Source organism: Lutra lutra, chromosome 3 (genome assembly GCF_902655055.1).
Source record: "Lutra lutra chromosome 3, mLutLut1.2, whole genome shotgun sequence".
NCBI classification, from domain to species: Eukaryota; Metazoa; Chordata; class Mammalia; order Carnivora; family Mustelidae; genus Lutra; species Lutra lutra.
The window spans coordinates 118,856,027-118,877,222 of NC_062280.1; the positions used below are offsets into that span (position 1 = coordinate 118,856,027).

At 38.4% G+C, this 21,196-nt stretch overlaps 1 protein-coding gene and 1 non-coding gene across 6 annotated transcripts in view; both read left to right on the forward strand.

Moving 5' to 3' along the window:
* The first annotated feature begins 6,137 nt into the window (after positions 1-6,137).
* Positions 6,138-6,244, forward strand: LOC125096555 (U6 spliceosomal RNA). Its single transcript, XR_007126238.1, has one exon. It is a non-coding gene; the product is annotated as a U6 spliceosomal RNA (small nuclear RNA).
* Positions 6,245-11,751: 5,507 nt separating this feature from the next.
* The window catches only part of IFT88 (intraflagellar transport 88), a 162,155-nt gene continuing 152,710 nt past the window's right edge, over positions 11,752-21,196 (forward strand). For 4 of the 5 annotated variants that reach the window (XM_047722862.1, XM_047722864.1, XM_047722863.1 and 1 more), the window contains exons 1-3: positions 11,773-11,896; positions 16,796-16,901; positions 20,607-20,669. In XM_047722862.1, the coding sequence (XP_047578818.1) occupies positions 16,812-16,901; positions 20,607-20,669 (153 nt within the window). In that variant the 5' untranslated portion in view covers positions 11,773-11,896; positions 16,796-16,811. Of the gene's footprint in view, positions 11,897-16,795; positions 16,902-20,606; positions 20,670-21,196 lie in introns of all 5 variants that reach the window. The other variant, XM_047722866.1, reaches the window with a different exon arrangement.

Here is a 21,196-nt window from a genome sequence, read left to right on the forward strand (position 1 = left end):
AAATTCTCACCAAAATACTGGCCAGTAGGTTCCAACAGTACATTAAAAGGATTATTCACCACAATCAAGTGGGATTTATTCCAGGGCTGCAAGGTTGGTTCAACATCCACAGATCAATCAATGTGATACAATACATTAATAAAAGAAAGAATAAGAACCATATGATAGTCTCAATAGATGCTGAAAAAGCATTTGACAAAGTGCAGCATCACTTCCTGATTAAAACTCTTCAAACTGTAGGGATAGAGGGCACATACCTCAATATTATCAAAGCCATCTATGAAAAAACCACTGCAAATATCATTCTCAATGGAGAAAAACTGAAAGCTTTGTCACTAAGCTCAGGAACATGGCAAGGATGTCAGTTATCACCACTGCTGTTCAACATAGTACTAGAAGTCCTAGCCTCAGCAATCAAACAACAAAAAGGAATTAAAGGCATCCAAAACGGCAAAGAAGAAGTCAAACTATCACTTTTCGCAGATGATATGATACTATATGTGGAAAACCCAAAAGGCTCCACTCCAAAACTGCTAGAACTTGTACAGGAATTCAGTAAAGTGTGAGGATATAAAGTCAATGCACAGAAATCAGTAGCATTTCTCTACACCAACAACAAGACAGAAGAAAGAGAAGTTAAGGAGTCAGTCACATTTACAATTGCACCCAAAACCCTAAGATACCTAGGAATAAACCTAACCAAAGAGGCTAAGAATCTATACTCAGAAAACTATTAAGTACTCATGAAAGAAATTGAGGAAGACACAAAGAAATGGAAAAATGTTCCATGCTCATGCATTGGAAGAACAAATATTGTGAAAATGTCTATGCTACCTAAAGCAATCCACACATTTAATGCAATCCCTATCAAAATCCCATCCATTTTTTTCAAAGATATAGAACAAACAATCCTAAAATTTACATGGAACCAGAAAAGACCTCAAATAGCCAAAGGAATATTGGAAAAGAAAGCCAAAGTTGGTGGCATCACAATTCCAGACTTCAAGCTCTATTACAAAGCTGTCATCATCAAGACAGTATGGTACTGGCACAAAAACAGACACATAGATCAAAGGAACAGAATAGAGAGCCCAGAAATAGACCCTCAACTCTATGGTCAACTAATCTTCGACAAAGCAGGAAGGAATGTCCAATGGAAAAAAGACAGCCTCTTCAACAAATGGTGTTGGGAAAATTGGACAGCCACATGCAGAAAAATGAAACTGGATCATTTCCTTACACCACACATGAAAATAGACTCTAAATGGATGAAGGACCTCAATGTGAGAAAGGAATCCATCAAAATCCTTGAGGAGAACACAGGCAGCAACCTCTTCGACCTCAGCTGCAGCAACATCCTCCTAGGAACATCACCAAAGGCAAGGGAAGCAAGGGCACAGATGAACTATTGGGATCTCATCGAGATCAAAAGCTTTTGCACAGCAAAGGAAACAGTTAACAAAACCAAAAGACAACTGACAGAATGGGAGAAGATATTTGCAAATGACATATCAGATAAAGGGCTAGTGTCAAAATCTATAAAGAATCTATAAAGAACTTAGCTAACTCAACACCCAAAGAACAAATAATCCAATCAAGAAATGGGCAGAAGAAATGAACAGACATTTCTGCAAAGAAGACGTCCAGATGGCCAATAGACACGTGAAAAAATGCTCCACATCACTCGGCATCAGGGAAATACAAATCAAAACCACAATGAGATACCACCTCACACCAGTCAGAATGGCTAAAATTAACAAGTCAGGAAATGACAGATGCTGGCGAGGATGCGGAGAAAGGGGAACCCTCCTACACTGTTGGTGGGAATGCAAGCTGGTGCAACCACTCTGGAAAGCCGTGTGGAGGTTCCTCAAAAAATTGAAAATAGAGCTACCCTATGATCCAGCGATTGCACTACTGGGTATATATCCTAAAGATACAAATGTGGTGCTCTGAAGGGGCACGTGCACCCGAATGTTTATAGCAGCAATGTCCACAATAGCCAAACTATAGAAAGAACCTAGATGTCCATCAACAGATGAATGGATAAAGAAGAAGTGGTATATATACACAATGGAATACTATGCAGCCATCAAAAGAAATGAAATCTTGCCATTTGCAACGACATGGATGGAACTAGAGGGTATTATGCTTAGCGAAATAAGTCAATCGGAGAAAGACAACTATCATATGATCTCCCTGATATGAGGAAGTGGAGATGAAATGAGGGGGGGCGTTGGGGTTAGGAAAAGAAAAAATGAAAGAAGGTGGGATTGGGAGGGAGACAAACCATAAAAGACTCAATCTCAAAAAACAGACTGAGGATTGCTACGGGGCGGGGGGACAGGAGAGGGTGGTGGGGATATGGACATTGGGGAGGGTATGTGCTATGATGAGTGCTGTGAAATGTGTAAACCTGGCGATTCACAGACCTAAACCCCTGGGGATAAAAAAAATAAATTAACAAAAAAAAAAAAAAAGAAGAAGAAGAAGAAGAAAGAGAAAATACATTTACAGTACTATATTGTACTTTATTGAAAAAAATCCACTTATAAGTGGACCTGCACAGTTCAAACACATGTTGTTTAAGGGCCAACTATATAATATTTTGCATTTATACCTCAATAAAAATAATAAATATTTGAGTTTCTTTACCAATTTCAATTATATACACTTTCCCCCAAAACATATTCTAGTAAAATTGATGCTTCAAAAAAAAACTCATCATTTTCCTGCATACTCCTGGCATAATGTATTTGAGATACAGTGTATCTGAGAAGGACAGAGGTCCATGAAACTTTGCAGAAACCAAGCAGTAAGCTGAAAAAATATTGAATTACTTTTACCTTTTCTTGGTACTTCCCTTTCAAATTAAGCTTAAAAATAGTATTTTGGGGGCACCTGGGTGGCTCAGTTGGTTGGGCCTCTGCCTTCAGTCCAGGTCATGGTCCCAGGGTTCTGGGATAGGGCCCTGCATTGGGCTCTCTGCTCGGCGGGGAGCCTGCTTCCCCCTCTCTCTCTGCCTGCCTCTCTGCCTACTTGTGATCTCTCTGTCAAATAAATAAATAAAATCTTTAAAAAAAAATAGTTTTGCTTATGAAAAGAAGGCATAGTCTTTATCTTCTGTTTTCTTAACCTTGTGATAAAAAGAATAGGGCACAACTCTATGCTAAAAGAGGATTCCCCAAGTTGTAGACTTTCTGGTAAGATGGGGATAAATTTGGAGGAAAGATGCTGAATTATTAAATATAATTTGGACTAAGCATAAATATGCTTTAATTATTAAATTGATTAATTTTATATCAAAATTACATGATATAAATCATTGGTATTATAATTATATAACCATTCTATGTGGTTATGTAATTCTTATGCATAATTATATTATTAACAAATATTATATAATAATTATAAATCACTGATGTTATGGCTAGTGCTATTATAATCAATATAACTGAACTTGAATTACTACATGTAGTTTGGACTCAGTATAAGCAAGCTTTATGGATTGGATTAAAGAATGTTCAGGTCCAGAAATTTTATTGAAGTTGTCTGCAATCCCTTACAAGTAAAATTTTTTGAGTATTCCCAAAAACCTTCCAATATTCTTTTTAGAGTTGAAAAAGCTAAGACCAAAATAAAATTTATTCTACACATCCATGGAGAACGCCAAGAAATATAAGACATGGCCTCCATTGCCAGAAGCTTATAATCGTACTATCAGTGATGATGATGATGATGATATCACCTGAGGGGTAGGAGGCAATGCAGACTTGATTTCTTTTATAATGACAGCTGGGATTTCATAATCCTGAATCAGCAAGGACAACTGAGGCCCCACTACCCTAATACAAGCCCTTCCCACCCATAGGAGAGACTGCCTTCTGACAAAACACAGAAATATGCTTTCAGAATGTCTAACCAAAGAGCCTGGATATTTGCAGACCTCAGACACTCTGCTTTCCTGAGACCCACAGGAAAGAGTCTCATCCCTGGTGTCCAACTTTTGATCTGGATCAGGTTCCTTCTTTGACAGTAAACCTTCCCTCTGTACTTCATCTTTGCTTCCAGAATCATTATTTCTCCTTAACAGAAGAAAATAAGGTTAGAAAGGCAGGTGAGGTCCAGGAAATGGAGGGGTTTGACTGCAGATGGAGTAAATACCTGCAAAATCATGGCAAAATTAATAAGAATAGAAACTGAGGTTATGCTTATACCTAGAAAGTTTTAAACTTTACACAACTGTTACATATCCCTCTAAAATCTCCAGTTAAGTAATGCTTTTTTTTTTAACGAAAAACTTAATTTTGGATGAAAAATCCAAAAGAAAATTGAAAAGTTATGATAAAACATGGATAATTCTAAAGATTTACACCAGTCAACTCAATTATTAGGCTCTTTTTTTGTTGTATACATTAAGAGTTTTGGGTAGTAATAAGATTTTAGAGCTAGATTTAAAGTGGAAACAACGATCCAGGATGAGAGAGAGGAAATCAAAAAGGAAAGAGGCAAAAGCAACCAAGTGCTTTGTACTGCCTATATGACTAGCATACTAGTATGATATGTAGCCAATGTCATCAATTTTATTTTTTTAAGATGTTATTTATTATTTATTTATTTGAGAGAAAGAAAGAGCACCAGGCATGCAGAGTGGGGGGAGGGGCAGAGGAAGAGGGAGAACCAGTTTTCCTACTGAGCAGGGATCTAGACCTGGGCTCAATGAGCCCAGGACCCTGGAATCATCACTTGAGCTGAAAGCAGATGCTTAACCCACTGAGCCACCCAGGCGCCCCTCATTCATGTTATTTTTATATGTGCCTTCGAGTTGGTTTACTTTACCTTTAGAAGGCCAAGAGCTTGCCATTTCAAACTTGAAAAGTCATAAATCGTGATAATGTTCAGTCATTGGGCTAATTCTTCTTTGGCAAAGAATACAGTATAAAATTAATGGTTGGACTTTAATGAGCACTCCCTAGTTATAAATTAGAATCTTGGGTTAAACTGTGCTTTGTTTATTTCAGATGCTACCCTTGAGGCATGTGATAGTGTGGGCACAACTTGAAATACCTCCTGCCTCTTGTGTATTACATATTAATTTCAACTTGTTAATGACTATAGTGTTTATGTTGTGAATGGAATGGGACTCTTTCATTTTGGTAATTTATAGTCCAATGTCCATTTATTTTAGAACAAATTGGAATTATCAGGAGGCTAAAGTTAATTTGTAACTCACAAGTAAGAAATCTTACAAGTCCCAGAACAAAGTGTGACATCTACTTAAACTGTGAGTACAGGGTCTATCTACAATTTAGCATCTAAAGATCCTTCCCAAAGTCCATAAGGATGATTTCTCTAGACTCGATTGGTGCCAGTTGGGGGGAAAAAAGGTGTTTTCATGTTAAGGAATATGAATCTCATTTAAGTGGCTCTAAAGGGAGAGAGTACAGTACATTTGATGCAGAATATGTAAAATTGAGCCTACTCACTCTTTCTTGCACTTTTCAACACAAAGTGAGCCCCTGATAGAACATCCAGGTAGGAGTATAGCTTGCCACTGTGTCACACAAACAAAAGATCAACAGGGTCTGGAACTTCCATGATCATATTTTCAAAGTACTGACTGGTGATTATCTTCCTACTAAATTTGAAAGGGATTATATGTTTGACTGGTCGGGTCATTAACCTTAGGAAAGAACTGGTCTGTTATGGGAAAAATGAAGGGAAAATTTTTCACTCTGCATTTTCAGGCTAATTTGCTTTTAACTTTTAGGATAGAAAAGAATCATGGTAATTTTAAATATTTCACAAGCAATGACGGCATTTCATGGTATTTTTCTGGGAAGAATAGATGAAAGGTTGCCACAGTGCCCCAATTGTTTATCAGATAAACAAGTTTTGTTGTACTGGGGTGGAAATCCAGGGGTGCACAGCTGTATGAGGTTGACTTGGGTAAACTTTTACACATAGGTAGTAAACTATAAAACTGTGTTATGTGCACTCATAGTGGAAGATCAACATACAGGCATACACAGGGCCTAACATTAACCAGCTTTTAGGGCCTGAACTGTGTCCCCCCCCCCAATTCATAAGTCAAAGCCCTGACCCCTAGTATCTCAGAATGTGACAGTATTTGGTTAGTGTTCACTTCAGCAACACATATACTAAAATCGGAATGATACAGAGAAGATTAGCATGGCCCCTGCCCAAGGTTGACATGCAAATTCATGAATTGATCCATATTTTTTTAAAGGGGGGGGGTTATTAGATTAAAATGAGTGCATTAAGATGGGTCATAGTCTAATCTGACCGGTGTCCTTACAAGAAGGGATTAAGACACACAGGGGTGCCATGTGCAGAGGGACAACCACAGGAAGCAGCAGCAAGGAGACACTGCTGCAAACGAAAGAGAGAGACCCAGCAGAAACAAACCCTGCTGACACCTTGATCATGGACTTCCAACATCCAGAACTCTGAGAAAATAAATTTCTGTTGTTTGAACCACCTGGGCTGGGGTATTTTGTTTTGGCAGCCCTAGCAAACTAATACACCAAGGATTAGGAAAGGCATCCTGGAGAAAGGGGTGGCTCGGGTTAAGAGGACTGTAGAAAGTCCATTTTAGAAAACAAAACAAAACAAAAATGGGTGCCTGGGTGGCTCAGTCAGTTAAACATCTGCCTTCAGCTCAAGTCATGAACTCAGGGTCCTGGGATCAAGCCCCATGTTTGGCTCCCTGCTCAGTGAGGACCCCGCTACTCCCTCTTCCTCTGCCCTTACCCTTGCTCATGCTTTGTCTCTCTTTCTCAGATAAATAAATAAAATATTTTTTTTTTAAAAAAGACAAAGAAAAAGAAAAAAAAACAAGACAAAAACAAAACAGCTGTGTAAAGGCCTAGAGGTGAGAGAGATCATGATACTTTCCAGTGTCTTGAAAGAAGTACAGTATAGCCTGGGGCATAATATGCAACTCAGGAGGGCAAAAAAAAAAAAAAAAGGGGAGATGTCATGGACATTAGTCACTTTTGGCTGTCTAAGATCTAAACACCCTTCCCATTTTAGGAAAATCCCAAAATCAGAAGAAGGAAGCTCAGAGGGAGCAGATACCCTGTCTCTGAGCTCTCAGAACCAGATATACTGACCGAAAGCCAGTCAGCTCATGTTCCCATTGGGGACTCTGATTCTGGATGGAGGAAAATGAAGGGCAGGATGGTTAGAAATGGTTCACGGTGCCTAGAACCCAATGTCCAGTGGTAAGGCAAAACGTGTCAGAAACAACAGAATATAGCTATGTGACATCGAGTGTCCAATGACAAGATAGCAGGAATCAAGTGGAGGGCAAGTATTAAGGTATCAAGATGACAGATGCCAGGGCACCTGGGTGGCTCAGTTGGTTAAGCGTCTGCCTTTGGCTCAGGTCATGATCCCAGAGACCTGGTATGAAGCCCCACATCAGGCTCCCTGCTCAGTAGGGGATTCTGCTTCTCCCTCTGCCTCTCCTCCCTGGTTTGTGCTCTCTCTCCCTCTCTTGCTCACTGTCCCTCTCTCAAATAAATAAAATCTCTAAAAAAAAAAAAAATGACAGATGCCTACAGCAACAGACTAAGTAAGGTGACCTACTTGCCCTGGTTTGCCCAGAATTTTCCTGATTTTATAACTGAAAAACCCGCATCCTGGGAACTCCCTCAGTCTTGAGCAAACTTAAGGGGTTGCTCTCTATACGTCAGGCAGCTTGTTCCTCTGATCTGATTTTGTCTGTGCCTTACCTCCCTGGGTTTCTTTTGTTTTTCCAAGCCTTATTACTTAGCCTCTCTAACAATTCTGTAAGTTACCTGATTATCTTCCTAAAAAATTCCTTTTCTGCTTAAGTTAGCATGAGTTGGTTTTTCTTGGCTGCAGCCAAGAATTCTGTGAAGGGACTGTGAAGGGCCTTATAAGTCATGTTACAAGTTTAGACTTTGTCCAGAAGTCAAGGCAGAGTGGGGAGAGAGGGCACCAGTAGGTTCTAAACAGGGAATACTGTGATCAGCTTATCACCTAAGGATGATCACTTTGGCTACGGTGTGACAATAAATTGAACAAGAGCAATACAGGAGAGTAAAGAGGAAGCAGTGAGAAATATTAGGAAGTTATGGTAACAAGACAGACCAAAAAGGATGGTTGTCCAGAACCCTAGGTATTAGGGAGATGGAGAGAAGAGGAATGACTGGAGAGAAATGTAGCAGGGTAGACAGATAGAATAACTGATGGCTGACAGACACAGAGACCTTTAGGAATATTGTGAGAGCATCAAGTCAATGCCAAAAACCAAACTGAACATGCCCATCCTCAACCACCTTCCATTGAATAAATGTCCACGAGGCTGGTGCCCACTTGCTCCTGGGTGCCTGCCACTGCTGATGACCTGCCACTCCCATTGACAGCTGGCCACGAAGAAAGGGAACACTGTACGTCTCTTCCAGTTTCAGCACAATTCTGTTAGGACTATGTGCCCAACCCCTCCCAGAGAGTGTCTAGTCTAAATCCATCCCCTCCCACATCCCTGTTGTCCTTGATCACTACCCAGAGTGCAAGTCATTTGTGTCAGCAGCCATACCCTGGCCCAACCCTTCCCCAAGTCCACCGGAAATTTTGTCCTGTGTTGGTGATATCCCCACATCTTCAAACTCTTTTCCCAGTATTCTCTCACCTCTCTGCTCTTTTATGGGGAAAACTGGCTGTCCTCCAAGGACAATGCTTCCCCATGAAGCCCTCTTAGGTTACTCTCTCATTGCTCAGGGATCCCAGCATCAGAAAGCAGGGTTAGTAGCTTCTCCTTGGCTTCCCCACACGGCTTCCAGAGCACCAATTCCCCACCCTCTTGCAACCCTTCTGAGGCTGTGAATCTCAAGCCATCTGGTATACCTTTATTCAACCTCTTCCGACTTCCTCCTTGCTTCCCCTTTTCACCTGACTCAGTATACTTTATTCCAGTGACCTCAGCTCTGGACTCTGAATCCCAAATGGCTTCTTCCCGATCACACCTGTCATCAAATCCTGGACCTTGTTACCATTTCAAAACTGCACTACTTCTATCATCACTCATTCAGAAAGCCTACTCTCCAATCTGTTGAAGTAACCCTACTGCAACTGTTCCTCCGACCTCATCAGCACTTCTAACCTGACTCCTCTACTTTCCTCCTATTCATTAGCTCCCTTTATTTCAGTTCCCCTTTAATTATATTAAATTTCATGTCTACTATTAAAACTCATTTTTTTCTCTCTGCCCTTTCTTTGCAATTGCCTAACAAATTCTAGCCCTGGATGAATCCTACCATTGCCTTTTTTTTTTTTTTTAGTATATGTGCTGCCAAAGCGAGCACGACCATTGCCCTTTTTATGTCTGTACTTAGCTAAGATCCAGTGGAGAAAATGGGACCACGAGAGTGCTCATCGTACAAGTGCCCTCCTTAATACCCATCACCCATTTATCCCACCCCCCACCTACCTCCCCCACTCAACCCTCGATGCCTTCTCTATTGTTAAGAGTCTCTTTTTTTTTTTCTTTTTCTCTTTTTTTTTCCCCCTTCCTGTACGTTCATCTGTTTTGTTTCTTAAATTCTACATATGAGTGGGGCTCTTGGGTGGCTCAGTGGCCCCACATTGGGCTCCCCCTGTTCTGCAGGGAGCCTTCTTCCCCCTCTCTCTCTCTGCCTGCCTACTTGTGACTTCTCTCTCTGTCAAATAAATAAATAAAATCTTTAGTTTTTAAAAGATTTTATTTATTTATTTGACAGACAGAGATCACAAGTAGGCAGAGAGGCAGGCAGAGAGAGGAGGAAGCAGGCTCCCTGCGAGCAGAGATCCTGATGCGGGGCTTGATCCCAGGACCCTGAGATCATGACCTGAGCCGAAGGCAGAGGCTTAACCCACTAAGCCACCCAGGCGCCCCACAAGTAATTTTTGTTTTTTGAGAAAGCTAGAAATGTATAGAATTTCAGAGCTGTAGATAATTCTATAGAATTATAGAGCTAGAAATTTATAGAAATTTAGGCCTGGAGACCTAAAATTATAACAAAAATTGTCTAATATATTGAAGTGCAAGAACTTGAGAGAAGAACTGTATGGTGCTAATTCAACAAATATGTAATAAACATATGCTTTCAGCTAGGCATCGTAGCTAGATACTGTCAAAAATTGTGTGAGTTTACCCTTTTTCCAAGCTAACAATCTAACACAGTTTCATAAATGCTGCCAGAAAGTACCTGAGCCAAAGGACTTTATTTTTCAGAGCACAGCAAGCAGCCTGAGCTTCATATTCCTTTCAGTTCTCCTTGACTCCCCAAGTCCCATGATGGTAGGCCAGGTGGATGCTGCATGTGCAACAGGTTTGTGTCACAGCTGAAGAACCCTGAACTTAGGAAACTTTAATCTTTTATAATGAACTGCAGGCCAAAGTGGCTAGGCCTTGCTTCAGAGGGAGACGTTATCTTTAACATACTGGATAGCAACAAACCTGCCTTTTGCACGGTGGGAGACAGCTATGCTAATCATCCAAATCTGTTCCCTATATTGGTCAGAGTTCTCCATGGAAAGAAAACCAAAATAATATATTTAATGAGATTTATTTTAAAGAATTGGCTCATGCAGTTGTGGGACTGCCAAGTCCAAAATCTGCAGGGCAGGACAGCAGGCTGGAGACCTAGGGAAGGGTTGATGTGGCAGCTGGGGTCTGAAGGCAGCCTGGAGGCAGAATTCTCTTTTCCTCCAGGGACATCGGTCTTTTCTCATAAGTCCTTTAACTGATTGGATGAGGCCCACCTACATGATGGAGGGTAATTGGCTGTATTCAAAGTCTACTGTTCTAATTGTTATCTGTGTCTTTAAAAATCCTCACAGCAACATCTGTAGCAGTGTTTGACAAATAACCTAGGTACTGTGGGCTAGTCCAGCTGACTCATTAAATTAACCACATTAGTCCAGAGATTCATAAAAAATTGTCCCTCTTTACTATATGTCATTTTTCCCCCTCAAGATAACCTTGTTAATATAATTAAAATATTACATTGACATACATATAACATATTTTAAAAAACTGTCTCCCAACATGAACTTAATGTTTGAAATTCATTAATTGCTGGTGTCTAGACCTCCCTTCCTGACTCCAATTAACCTTCAAAATCTAAAACAAACCTTAATATTAAACATTAACCGTTAACATTAAACATTAAACAGAAATTATGCATTTCTCATTCATACTGTGCATTTATTTTTAGTATGAACCTGGTTCTAGGTGCTTGGGACACAAAATTTCAGTTCCTGCCCTTTAAGACACTCACCAGACGAAAATACATCAAGAGCTCGAATAAGGTGTACACAGGGTGCTGTGGGAACACCTAGAAACGAGGAAGGAGGGAAGAAGCAGGCACAGCTGAGCAACTTCACAGGGTGACCAAAGGGAGGCAGTGATTTCAAAAAACTCGGGCTTCCAAGCTCACATCAGCGTGATGGCTACAAGAGATACTTTAAACTAGTATCACCCCCGGGTAATCCTGACTGATTTCATCAAGATTTATAAACTGTTGGGTTTCTTCCCTTCGCACTCTAAATAGAAGCCGCTCACTGGGTACCCCCATTCTGCTCCCACCACGCACAGGCCGCCCCCGCCTCCACTCGCGTCCAGCTCAGGGCTGTCCGCCCCGCCGCACTCCTTTCCAGCCCCACCCCCACTTTCTCTCCACCCCGCCCCCCGCGCCTCGCCTCTCCCCTTTCGCTCTGGCGCGGAGGACTGTGGGAGCCGCTTCCTTGGATTCCGCGCGTGGCAACGACTTGGGCGCCGCGCTCTGGCCTGCGCGTGCTCTTGGTAGATTTCTCGAGAAAACCGCGTCGTACCCTGCTAGACTCTGCTCCCCCTCGCTGGGAGGTAGGAGAAGGGCCCGGGGGCAAGGAGCGCCTCTGGCTGGTGCGGGCGGCCCGCGGCTGGTGGCGGTCCCGGGGCGGGCACCTGGCGGCACGCCCCCGCGCGGGTGCTTGGCGCGCCGCTCGGGGCGGGGGTTTGGTTTGCGGAGGGGCCCAGGCTGCCTACTGGCACTTCCTTCCCTCCCGCCTGCGGCTGGACGCGGCCTCCAGGCCCCACGTCTGTCACTCTCAAGCGCGGGCGTTGCTTCCCGGAGTTTGGGTTACTCCTCTAATAAACAGCTTTGGGCGGTGCTGCTTTGCACCTGGCGGCAGTACCAAATCAGTCACCCTACAACCGGGAAATTCGAACCCGGATTAGACCTTTCCACCACCTCTGGAATTTCATAGGATATACCCTGAATATTCATCTTTATTTTTGTGTGTTATTTAAAACTTTTTGAAAAAAATTTTTAAAAGATTTTATTTATTGTATATATAGAGAGAGATCACAAGAAGGCAGAACAGCAGGTAGAGAGAGAGGGGGGAAGCAGGCTCCCCGCTGAGCAGAAAGCCTGATGTGGGGCTCAATCCTAGGACCCTGAGACCATGATCTGAGCCTAAGGCAGAGAGGCTTAACCCACTGAGACACCCAGGCGCCCCAGACTTTTTGAAAATTTCTAATGTTTAATACGTGAAATAGGAGAGGGCACGAAAGAAGGCATAAGCCTGTACTTAGTCTCACAAGGATGAAACAAATTTCCAAAGACTTGAAGTGTTGTTTTTCCAAGATTCTTTCTAGGGCTAAAATCCCACTTTTCCTTTTACCAAGTGGATTTTCTGCTTGTGACCTTTTGAGGAACTACAATAGGCATCTTGGATGTAGACTATCCAACTATCCCACTGACTAGTGGGAGTGTGTCATTCAAAAACAGATCCCAGAGTCCTAGGATAGAGCCCGGCATCAGGCTCTCTGCTCAGCAGGGAGCCTGCTTCCCCCTCTCTGCCAGCCTCTCTGCCTACTTGTGATCTCTGCCTGTCAAGTAAATAAATAAAATCTTAAAAAAGAAAATAAACAAACTTTTGCATTTTTAAAAAAGATGTTACTGGCATTTAATTTGTGTTGAAGTAGTGTTATCCCCAGATTGCTTCAACGCTAATCGGTTGTTTTGTGAGAACTGCTTTTGAACCCTTGGGGAATCCAGAGAACTGAAGTTGTAGTATTTGCTCTGCCACCTGTACTTCACCTTTCCTGGCCTCACTTTCCACATTTCTAAGATTAATTTGCTCACTAGATGTCTGTGTAGAAGTCCCAGATGTAAGCTAATTACATTGGGGTTGCAACCCAGCGAGAAGGGTATTTCTCTAGTTCTAAAAGTTGCTTTTTTTCATGACATGCAAGTAAGTTGAACTGACCGAAATGGGGCTCATAATCAGAAAGTTCTCAAGGTGTGGTTCTCATATCAGCATCAGCAACACCACTTGGGAACTTGTATCAGAAATGCACACTGTAAGGAATAGAGGGGATCGTGATGACCGCCCCCCCCCCCCCCCGGACTTAATGAAACATAAACTCTGCTGGTGAGGGAGTAACAATCTGTATTTTAACAAGCCCTTAGATTTCCATGCATGCTAAAGTTTGAGAACCACTGGTTTAATATTCTCTGAGCTAAAGCTTCTAAGTTAAAATATTTTCTCTTATACCAATGACTTTTATTTCTCAAATTTTTATTTCTTGAAGTATAATTGACATACACGTTTCAGCTGTGCAACATAGTGATTTGAAATTTATATACATCACAGAATGATCACCACAATAAATGTAGTTACCATCCGTCACCAAAGTTATTACCATATTATGGTCTCTATACTATAATGTACATCCTCATGACTTACTTATTTTATTACTGGGAGTTTGTATTCTGACGACTTTTAATACTTTTAATGGTGTTTGGAATAACATTTCTATCTGATTGCCGTTTTCTCTCATAGTTTTCATCTCTAAAGAAAGATTAACTCAAAAGACCTAAGTGTAAGAACTAAAACCATAAAGCTCTTAAAATAAAACAGGTGTAAATCTTCTTGATCTGGGATTAGGCAGTGGTTTTTTTTGTTGTTGTTGTTGTTGTTTGTTTGTCTTAGATGCAACACCAAAAGCACAAGCAACCAAGGAAAAAATGGAGAAGCTGTACATGATCAAAATTCAAAGGACACTTCAAAGGGTACTATCAAGAAAATGAAAGGACAGCACATAGAATGGGATAAAAATATTTGCAAATCAATCTGATAAGGTCTAGTATCCAGAATAGACAAAAGATTTTTGTAAATCAGATAAGACAAATAACCCAATTTTTAAAAATGGGCAAAGCGTCTGAGCAAAGCTTCTCCAAAGAGATATGGTCAATAAGTGTCAATAAGTGTATGAAAAGATGCTAAACATCATTTGTCTCCAAGGAAGTGCAAATCAAAACCACAAAGATACCATTATATACCCATTAGAATGGCAATAATCAAAAAGGGGCAATAACAAGTGTTGGCTAGGACATGGAGAAATTGGAACCTTCGTACATTGCTGGTGGAATGTAAAATGTGCAGCCCCTTTGGAGTTCAGCAGCTTCTCCAAGAATTAAACGTAGAGTTGCCACATGACCCAACAATGCCATTCCTAGGTATACACTCAATAGAATTGAAAATTTATGTCCACACTAAACTCACACAAATGTTCATAGCAGTATTATTCGTAATAACTGTAAAGGGAAACGATCCAAACGTCGATTAGCTAATAAATAGATAAAATATTATTCAACCACAAAAAGGAATGAAGTACTGGTGTGTGCTACGGCATAGACACACCTTGAAAACATTATACTAAGTGAAAGAAGCCAGGCATAAAAGACTACATATTTGATGATTCCATATGAAATATCCAGAATTGGCAAATCCATAGAGACAAAGTAGATTAGTGCCATAGGCTGAGTGGAGGGAGGAATGGAGAGTAGTTACCAAAAGGGTCCCAGATTTCTTTTGGAGTGATGAGAGTGTTCTGGAATTAGTGGTGGTAGATGCAGAACCTTGTGAATATACTAAACACCACCGAATTGTACACCTTAAAAGTAAATTTTGTGGTATGTGAATTATACAAAAAATTAATAATTTTATATTTCACATAACTTTTTTTTAAAGGTTACAAGTAGCCACATAGGTTTGGCATTATCCTGAGCAATAAGATTAAGCTGAAATTTTTGTCTGAATTTACTGGCACACTTAAAATTGTACAAGCTATAAAGAAAATATGGACTTTAAGATAAAGTAGTTCAGTACTACATTTCTTGGGTAACTGTCCTGCCCCCTCCCCCAAACTGTCTAAAATATTTCTCAGTTTGAATGATTACTTGTCCAAGAATTCTTCCCAAATTCTCTAGTAATTACAGCATTTACTTAAAGTATATGTATACAGTAATTATATTTTCCCCACACTTTTTATGTTACTTTTCTCTGACATCTGTTTTATTCCGTCTTGCATTTTTTCCTCAACATTTTATTATGGAAATTTTCAAATGTATTGTAAAGCTTAAAGAATTTTACAGGGAATGTCATACCTGCTCCATAGATTCTACAATTAACATTTTTCTATACTTGCTTTATCACAAACCTTTGTATTTATCCATGTTATTTAAAAAAATTTTTTTAAAGATTTTATTTGTTTGACAGAGTGAGAAAGAGACAGTGAGAGAGGGAACACAAGCAGGGGAAATGGGAGAAGCAGGCTTCCCTCCCAGCAGAGAGCCCAATGTGAGGCTTGACCCCAGAATCCTGGGATCATGACCTGAACCGAAGGCAGACAGTTAATGACTGAGCCACCCAGGCGTCCCTTTTTATGGGGCATCTTTTTTATGCACATCAAACTAAATTATAGATCTTAAGCTTTCCCTTAAATACTTAGGTAGGCATATTATAGTTTGATATTTATTTACAGTTTTTTCTTTCAAGAAAAAATGTACAATGAAAAGAAAAATTTCAAGTATGTATCTGTTGAGTTTTTACAAGTATCTATACCAGTATAACCCAAACCCATCAGGATATAGAATATTTGTCAACCTAGAAAATTATATAATCACACACTTTTTTCCTTCAGTCTCTAATCTCAATGCCTAAAAATCACTCTTCTGATTGTTTTCCATAATAGTTTTGCCTGTCCTAGAATTTTAAATCAACAAAACAACCCATAAAGTACAGTTTTGTGAGGCTTATTTCACTCAACATAATTCTTCCATATTATATGTCATTAGTGCACACTATTTTTTCTTGCTGAATAATACTTGGTTGCATAAATCTGGCACATTGGCTTATCCATTCTGTTGATAGGCACCTGGTCCATTTCTAGTTTTTAGCACTTTTGTAGACCAATGTTTTCATTTCTCTCAGGTAAATACTTGGAGTGGAGTTGCTGAGTCATAAGAAATAAAAGTTAATTTTATAAAACTGCCAGACTTTTTTTCCCCAAATTTGTACTATAGTACACCCCTGATAACAATGTATGACTGTTTAGATTACTACATCTCTGCTGACCTTTTGTGTTTTTAGTTTTTTAAATTTAACCATTGTGGTATGTGTATAGTGGTTTCTGCATTGCTTTGTAATTGACATACCTTCTGCTGCATTTGATACTAAGCTCTTTGAAAATAAGGGCAACCAATTGTACTTCTCTCAAGTGCCTGTCATTGTCTTTTTAATGTAATAAGTGTGGAATAAATTTGAAATGAAGGCAATGAATGAATGTTTTGACACCTGGTTTTCAGAATTTGATATGAAAAAAATCTTAAGTCATAAAAATATGTAGCAGTAAATTTGACCAGAATGGTTGTTAAGTAGTTATATTTTGTTTCAATTAAGATTCCATATAACAAGAACATATTTACACTGCCAATTTTTCATAGGTACAAATGATGCAAAATGTACACCTGGCCCCAGAGACAGATGAAGATGATCTTTATTCTGGTTATAATGACTACAATCCAACCTATGATACTGAGGTAAAAAAAAACAAACAAACAAACAAAAAAAACCTGAATATTTTATGTTTGTCTTTGCTAACCAGCTGGTTCATGAAAACTTCGGGTTTGAGTGTTCTGCTTTATTTTGCTTTAGATTAAATAAACTGGTTAAAAGCCTAGAAAAGTGCTGTTACTGAAGTCTGTACTAACTTCTACTAATAGTACTAATTTCAGCAAAAGGGAAAATCATGAGAAAGGCTATATAAACAAATTAGGATTAATTATATACTTGCGTTTCCCAGCACTAGCTATCTCAATGTGTGTGTAAAAAGATTTAAGTCACTTGAGGCATCTAAAACCAGTTTTTTTTTAATGCTATAATTGTGAAATGTCATACAGTGATTTTTTCTTTTAATTAAATTATGATTATTTTATAGAAAACTTAGGAAATAGAAATAAGTGTAAAGAAAAATTAAAATTAAAGGAATGGTGACCATCCAGAAGTAAATGTTAACTAACATATGCATATCTGACCAAACATTTCCCTATGTAAATTTATGTGTATCTCTGTATATTTTGGATAAAATGGTATCATTAATCATCCATTTATATCCATCTATATCCACTTAAACTTTAAAAAAAAGATGAAATTGTTAAGACAGATACTTGAATTTTTAAAAAATATTTGAGTATTTTAAATCTTTATATCATTATGAGAGTTAGAGTTTCCAAACTGTAAAACAAAAGAAAACTTTTTTATGAAGTTATCTTGAATTAATGTGTGAATAAAGTAAGGGTGAAGAATATGTTTGTTAATTTTTTTGCTAGTATATAATAATCAAATACTAGCATTTATAGGACTTTATATGAATTTAGGAAATCTTATTCTAGAGTTTTTAAATTGCTTTAGTAACTTTTCAATTGTTTTTTCCTCTGGAGAAAAAGTAGTCTGTGAATGTGAGATCTGGAAAGAAAACAAGGAAAGAAAATAGAAACCATTCACTTAATTCTATATGAAATAAAAATCTAAGACATATAATCATTTGTAGATAATTTGAAAAACACGGAAGTTTGGAGAGAAATGAAACAATGTAAATCCTATCACCCAAAGATCATTTATAGATTGATATAATTAATCACTTGACATTTTGCTGTATTCCGTCTTTTAATATACACAGGTGTTTCCCTCCTTGTGTATACTGTGTATACACGTAGATATGATTATGTGGACTCCTTTTTAAAAACTTATACTAAAACATAGGTGTTTTACTAAGTTTGCATAGATTTTGAAAACAACTGAACCCTTCCCCTTTTTCCCAGTTTTAAAATTTGTATGTATAAAGAAATGTACATGCTCAGTGTTGAAAACAAAATTATCCATAATCCCATCACTCCAAAATAACTACTGTTAATATTTTGTTGCGTTGTCCTTCCTTCATGCATACATGTACAGTTTTCCTTTCGCATCTTTGGAATTGAACTAGCATTTACTTTTCTGTTTGCTTTTGTACATTCAGCTACATCATGAGCAATAACTCATGATACTAAGAATTTAAATACAGTTGACCCTTTAACAACATGGAGTTTAGGGACACTGATTCACCTCATTCCCCCCATGCAATCAAAAATCTACATACAACTTTTGACTCCCCCAAAACATAACTACTAATAGCCCACTGTTGACCAGAGGCCTTACTGATAACATCAATTAACACATATTTTGTATGTTTTATATATCATATACTGTATCCTTACAATAATATCTTTTTCTTAATTTTTTCAATATTTTTAGGCTGGATGGCTTGCAAGTTTTCAAATTGTCACAAGTCTCCAAAAATTTCCCAATATGTTTATTGGGGGAAAATCCACGTATAATTAGACCCATGCAGTTCAACCTGTGTTGTTCAAGGTCAACTGTATAATTTTAATTGCTACATTTTACTAAATATGTATAGATGATTAGAACTATTTTCAGATCACAGGATATTTATTTCCAGTTTTCTACTGTTCATTTATGACTATGCAGTGAACAATTTTATGCATAAATGATTTTCTATATTTTGAGCAAACATTTCCTTGGCTAGAGTCCCAGAAGTGGAATTAATAGATCATGAATATGACCACTTCTAAAGCACCAGAGAAACTTCCTAACTTCTCAGGTCATCACAGTGTGGTTTCATTGTTTAATTCAAAGAGAAAATTCAGAATGCCAGACACAAAAATTAAATAGTAAAATAAAAATGACGTTTGGTTTACTCACAGTTTTTTTATATCTTAATTAGTTGGAATAATAATAAGCTCCATATGTAAATAAATTGAAACAGTTTCTAAGATGTTCAAGATTATGCAAATTGCTAATAAAATCGCAAACAAAAATTACAAAAGTTGTGTTAGTTTGGTATTTGTAAGTTGAGAGTTTGTTGACAATTTTTTAGTTTGTCATTTAGTTAAAGTTCACCAAGTTCATTAATAAAATTTTACTTATTGTTTAGGAATATTGGAAGCTTCCTTTTCCTAAAGCATCTGCCAAAGTAGTATAAATAATTGTGCTGAAGGTTGCCTTTTGCTTTATACTTCATATGAAAGTTGCCTAGTTTCCATGAGTAACCGAAAATTGTGTGCTTACTAATTTTCTGTAGTTGATATGGAGGTTATAAAGATTATTTAAGGTGAAAATTAAAGAATGCTTGGACATAATAAAATCACATTTAAATTGCATTTTATTCTCTAACACTGAAAAGAAAAAAATTTTTTAAATAGAAAAAATAAAGTGCATTTTATTAAATAAAGTGCATATTTATTCCTGCTTATATAAACATTTTACTTTGTTTGCAGAGGTTTTAAAAGTTAACTAATAGTTATCTTTTTAAATTTGTTTTTTTTTAACAATCGGAAGTACATTTTTGAGGGAAGTAGACTGAAATAAATCAGAGGCCAGTCTGACAGTTGCCTGTAACATCTGTATGAATAGTTAGAGCCACAGTTTGTGTTGGTGAAGGAGTGGGAAATAAAGGCTGGTTAGAAGGTTTGTGGTTGGCAAAACTGGGTGCTTTTGAGAGAGTTTAAAACATTTGTATCTTGCTCTTGATCAAGACTACTTTCCTCACCTTTCCTGATGAAGAATATGAGTACATGCAGGAATCAGCAAAGCATAATAACATTTTATTTAAACTGAGGCTTTGTCTCCAAATGGGATGGCAAGTTGGACCCTGTGGAGCCTTCTGTTTGCTCAGCTCCAGTTTGAATTCCAGAATTTACTTCTCTGCAAAATAAAATGTCTTAAGGCTTTTTCAAGATGGGGCTAGTAACCATGGTCCCAGAATATGGAAGAAGTGAAGGGAGGGAGAGAGGACAGAGAGAGGGAGAGAAAGAGATGGTTCTCTGCTCTTACTGCTCTAGCTCTTCGGAAGAAAGAAAAATAAAGGCCATATCCTTGTGTACTTGATATTTTATCCAGGCATAATGATACCACAAATTTAAATTGTGGCCAATAAGATAAGATACCCTTACAGTTGACTGACATTACCAGTATTCCTCTTCCTAGACAAGGAAGGAGCCTTGATATTAGGGAAGCTTGAGGGGGGAGCTTTGAGGACAAGAGTCCTTTAGCTGCTATCTGGGTACCAACAGATGGGGTGAGATGAATTACAGAGGATCATGAGTACCAAACAGAGGACATTAAACTTATTTTCCTTAATTCTCACTTCATGTTGTTAAATTGTTGAATTTGCTTATTCATTTTAGGAATTAGAGAATGACACAGCTTTTCAGCAAGCAGTGAGAACTAGTCATGGCAGAAGACCTCCAGTAAGTGAAATTTTTTTGTTGTTGTGATAAAAAAAAACACATAACATAAAATTTGCCATCTTAGCCACTTTTTATTTTATTTTAAAATTCCTGTTGTTAATAGTGTTATATTAGTTTCAGGTGTAGCATATAGTGAATATAGTGAATAAACAGTTACATATATCACCTCGTGCTTATCACATCAAGTGCCCCCCTTAATCCTCGTCACCTATTTCACACACCCTTCCCCCCCCCATAACCATCAGTTTATTCTCTATTGCTAAGAGTCTGTTTCTTGATTTGTCTTTTTTTCCCTTTGCTCGTTTGTTTTGTTTCATAAATTCCACATATGAGTGAAATCAAATGACATTTGTCTTTCTCTGTCTTATTCTGCTTAGCATTATGCTCCCTAGCGCCATCCATTTCCTTGCAAATGGCAAGATTTCATTCCTTTATATGGATGAATAATTTTCCATTTTATATATATACCATCTCTTTATCCATTCATCAATCGTTGGACACTTAGACTGCTTCCATAATTTGGCTGT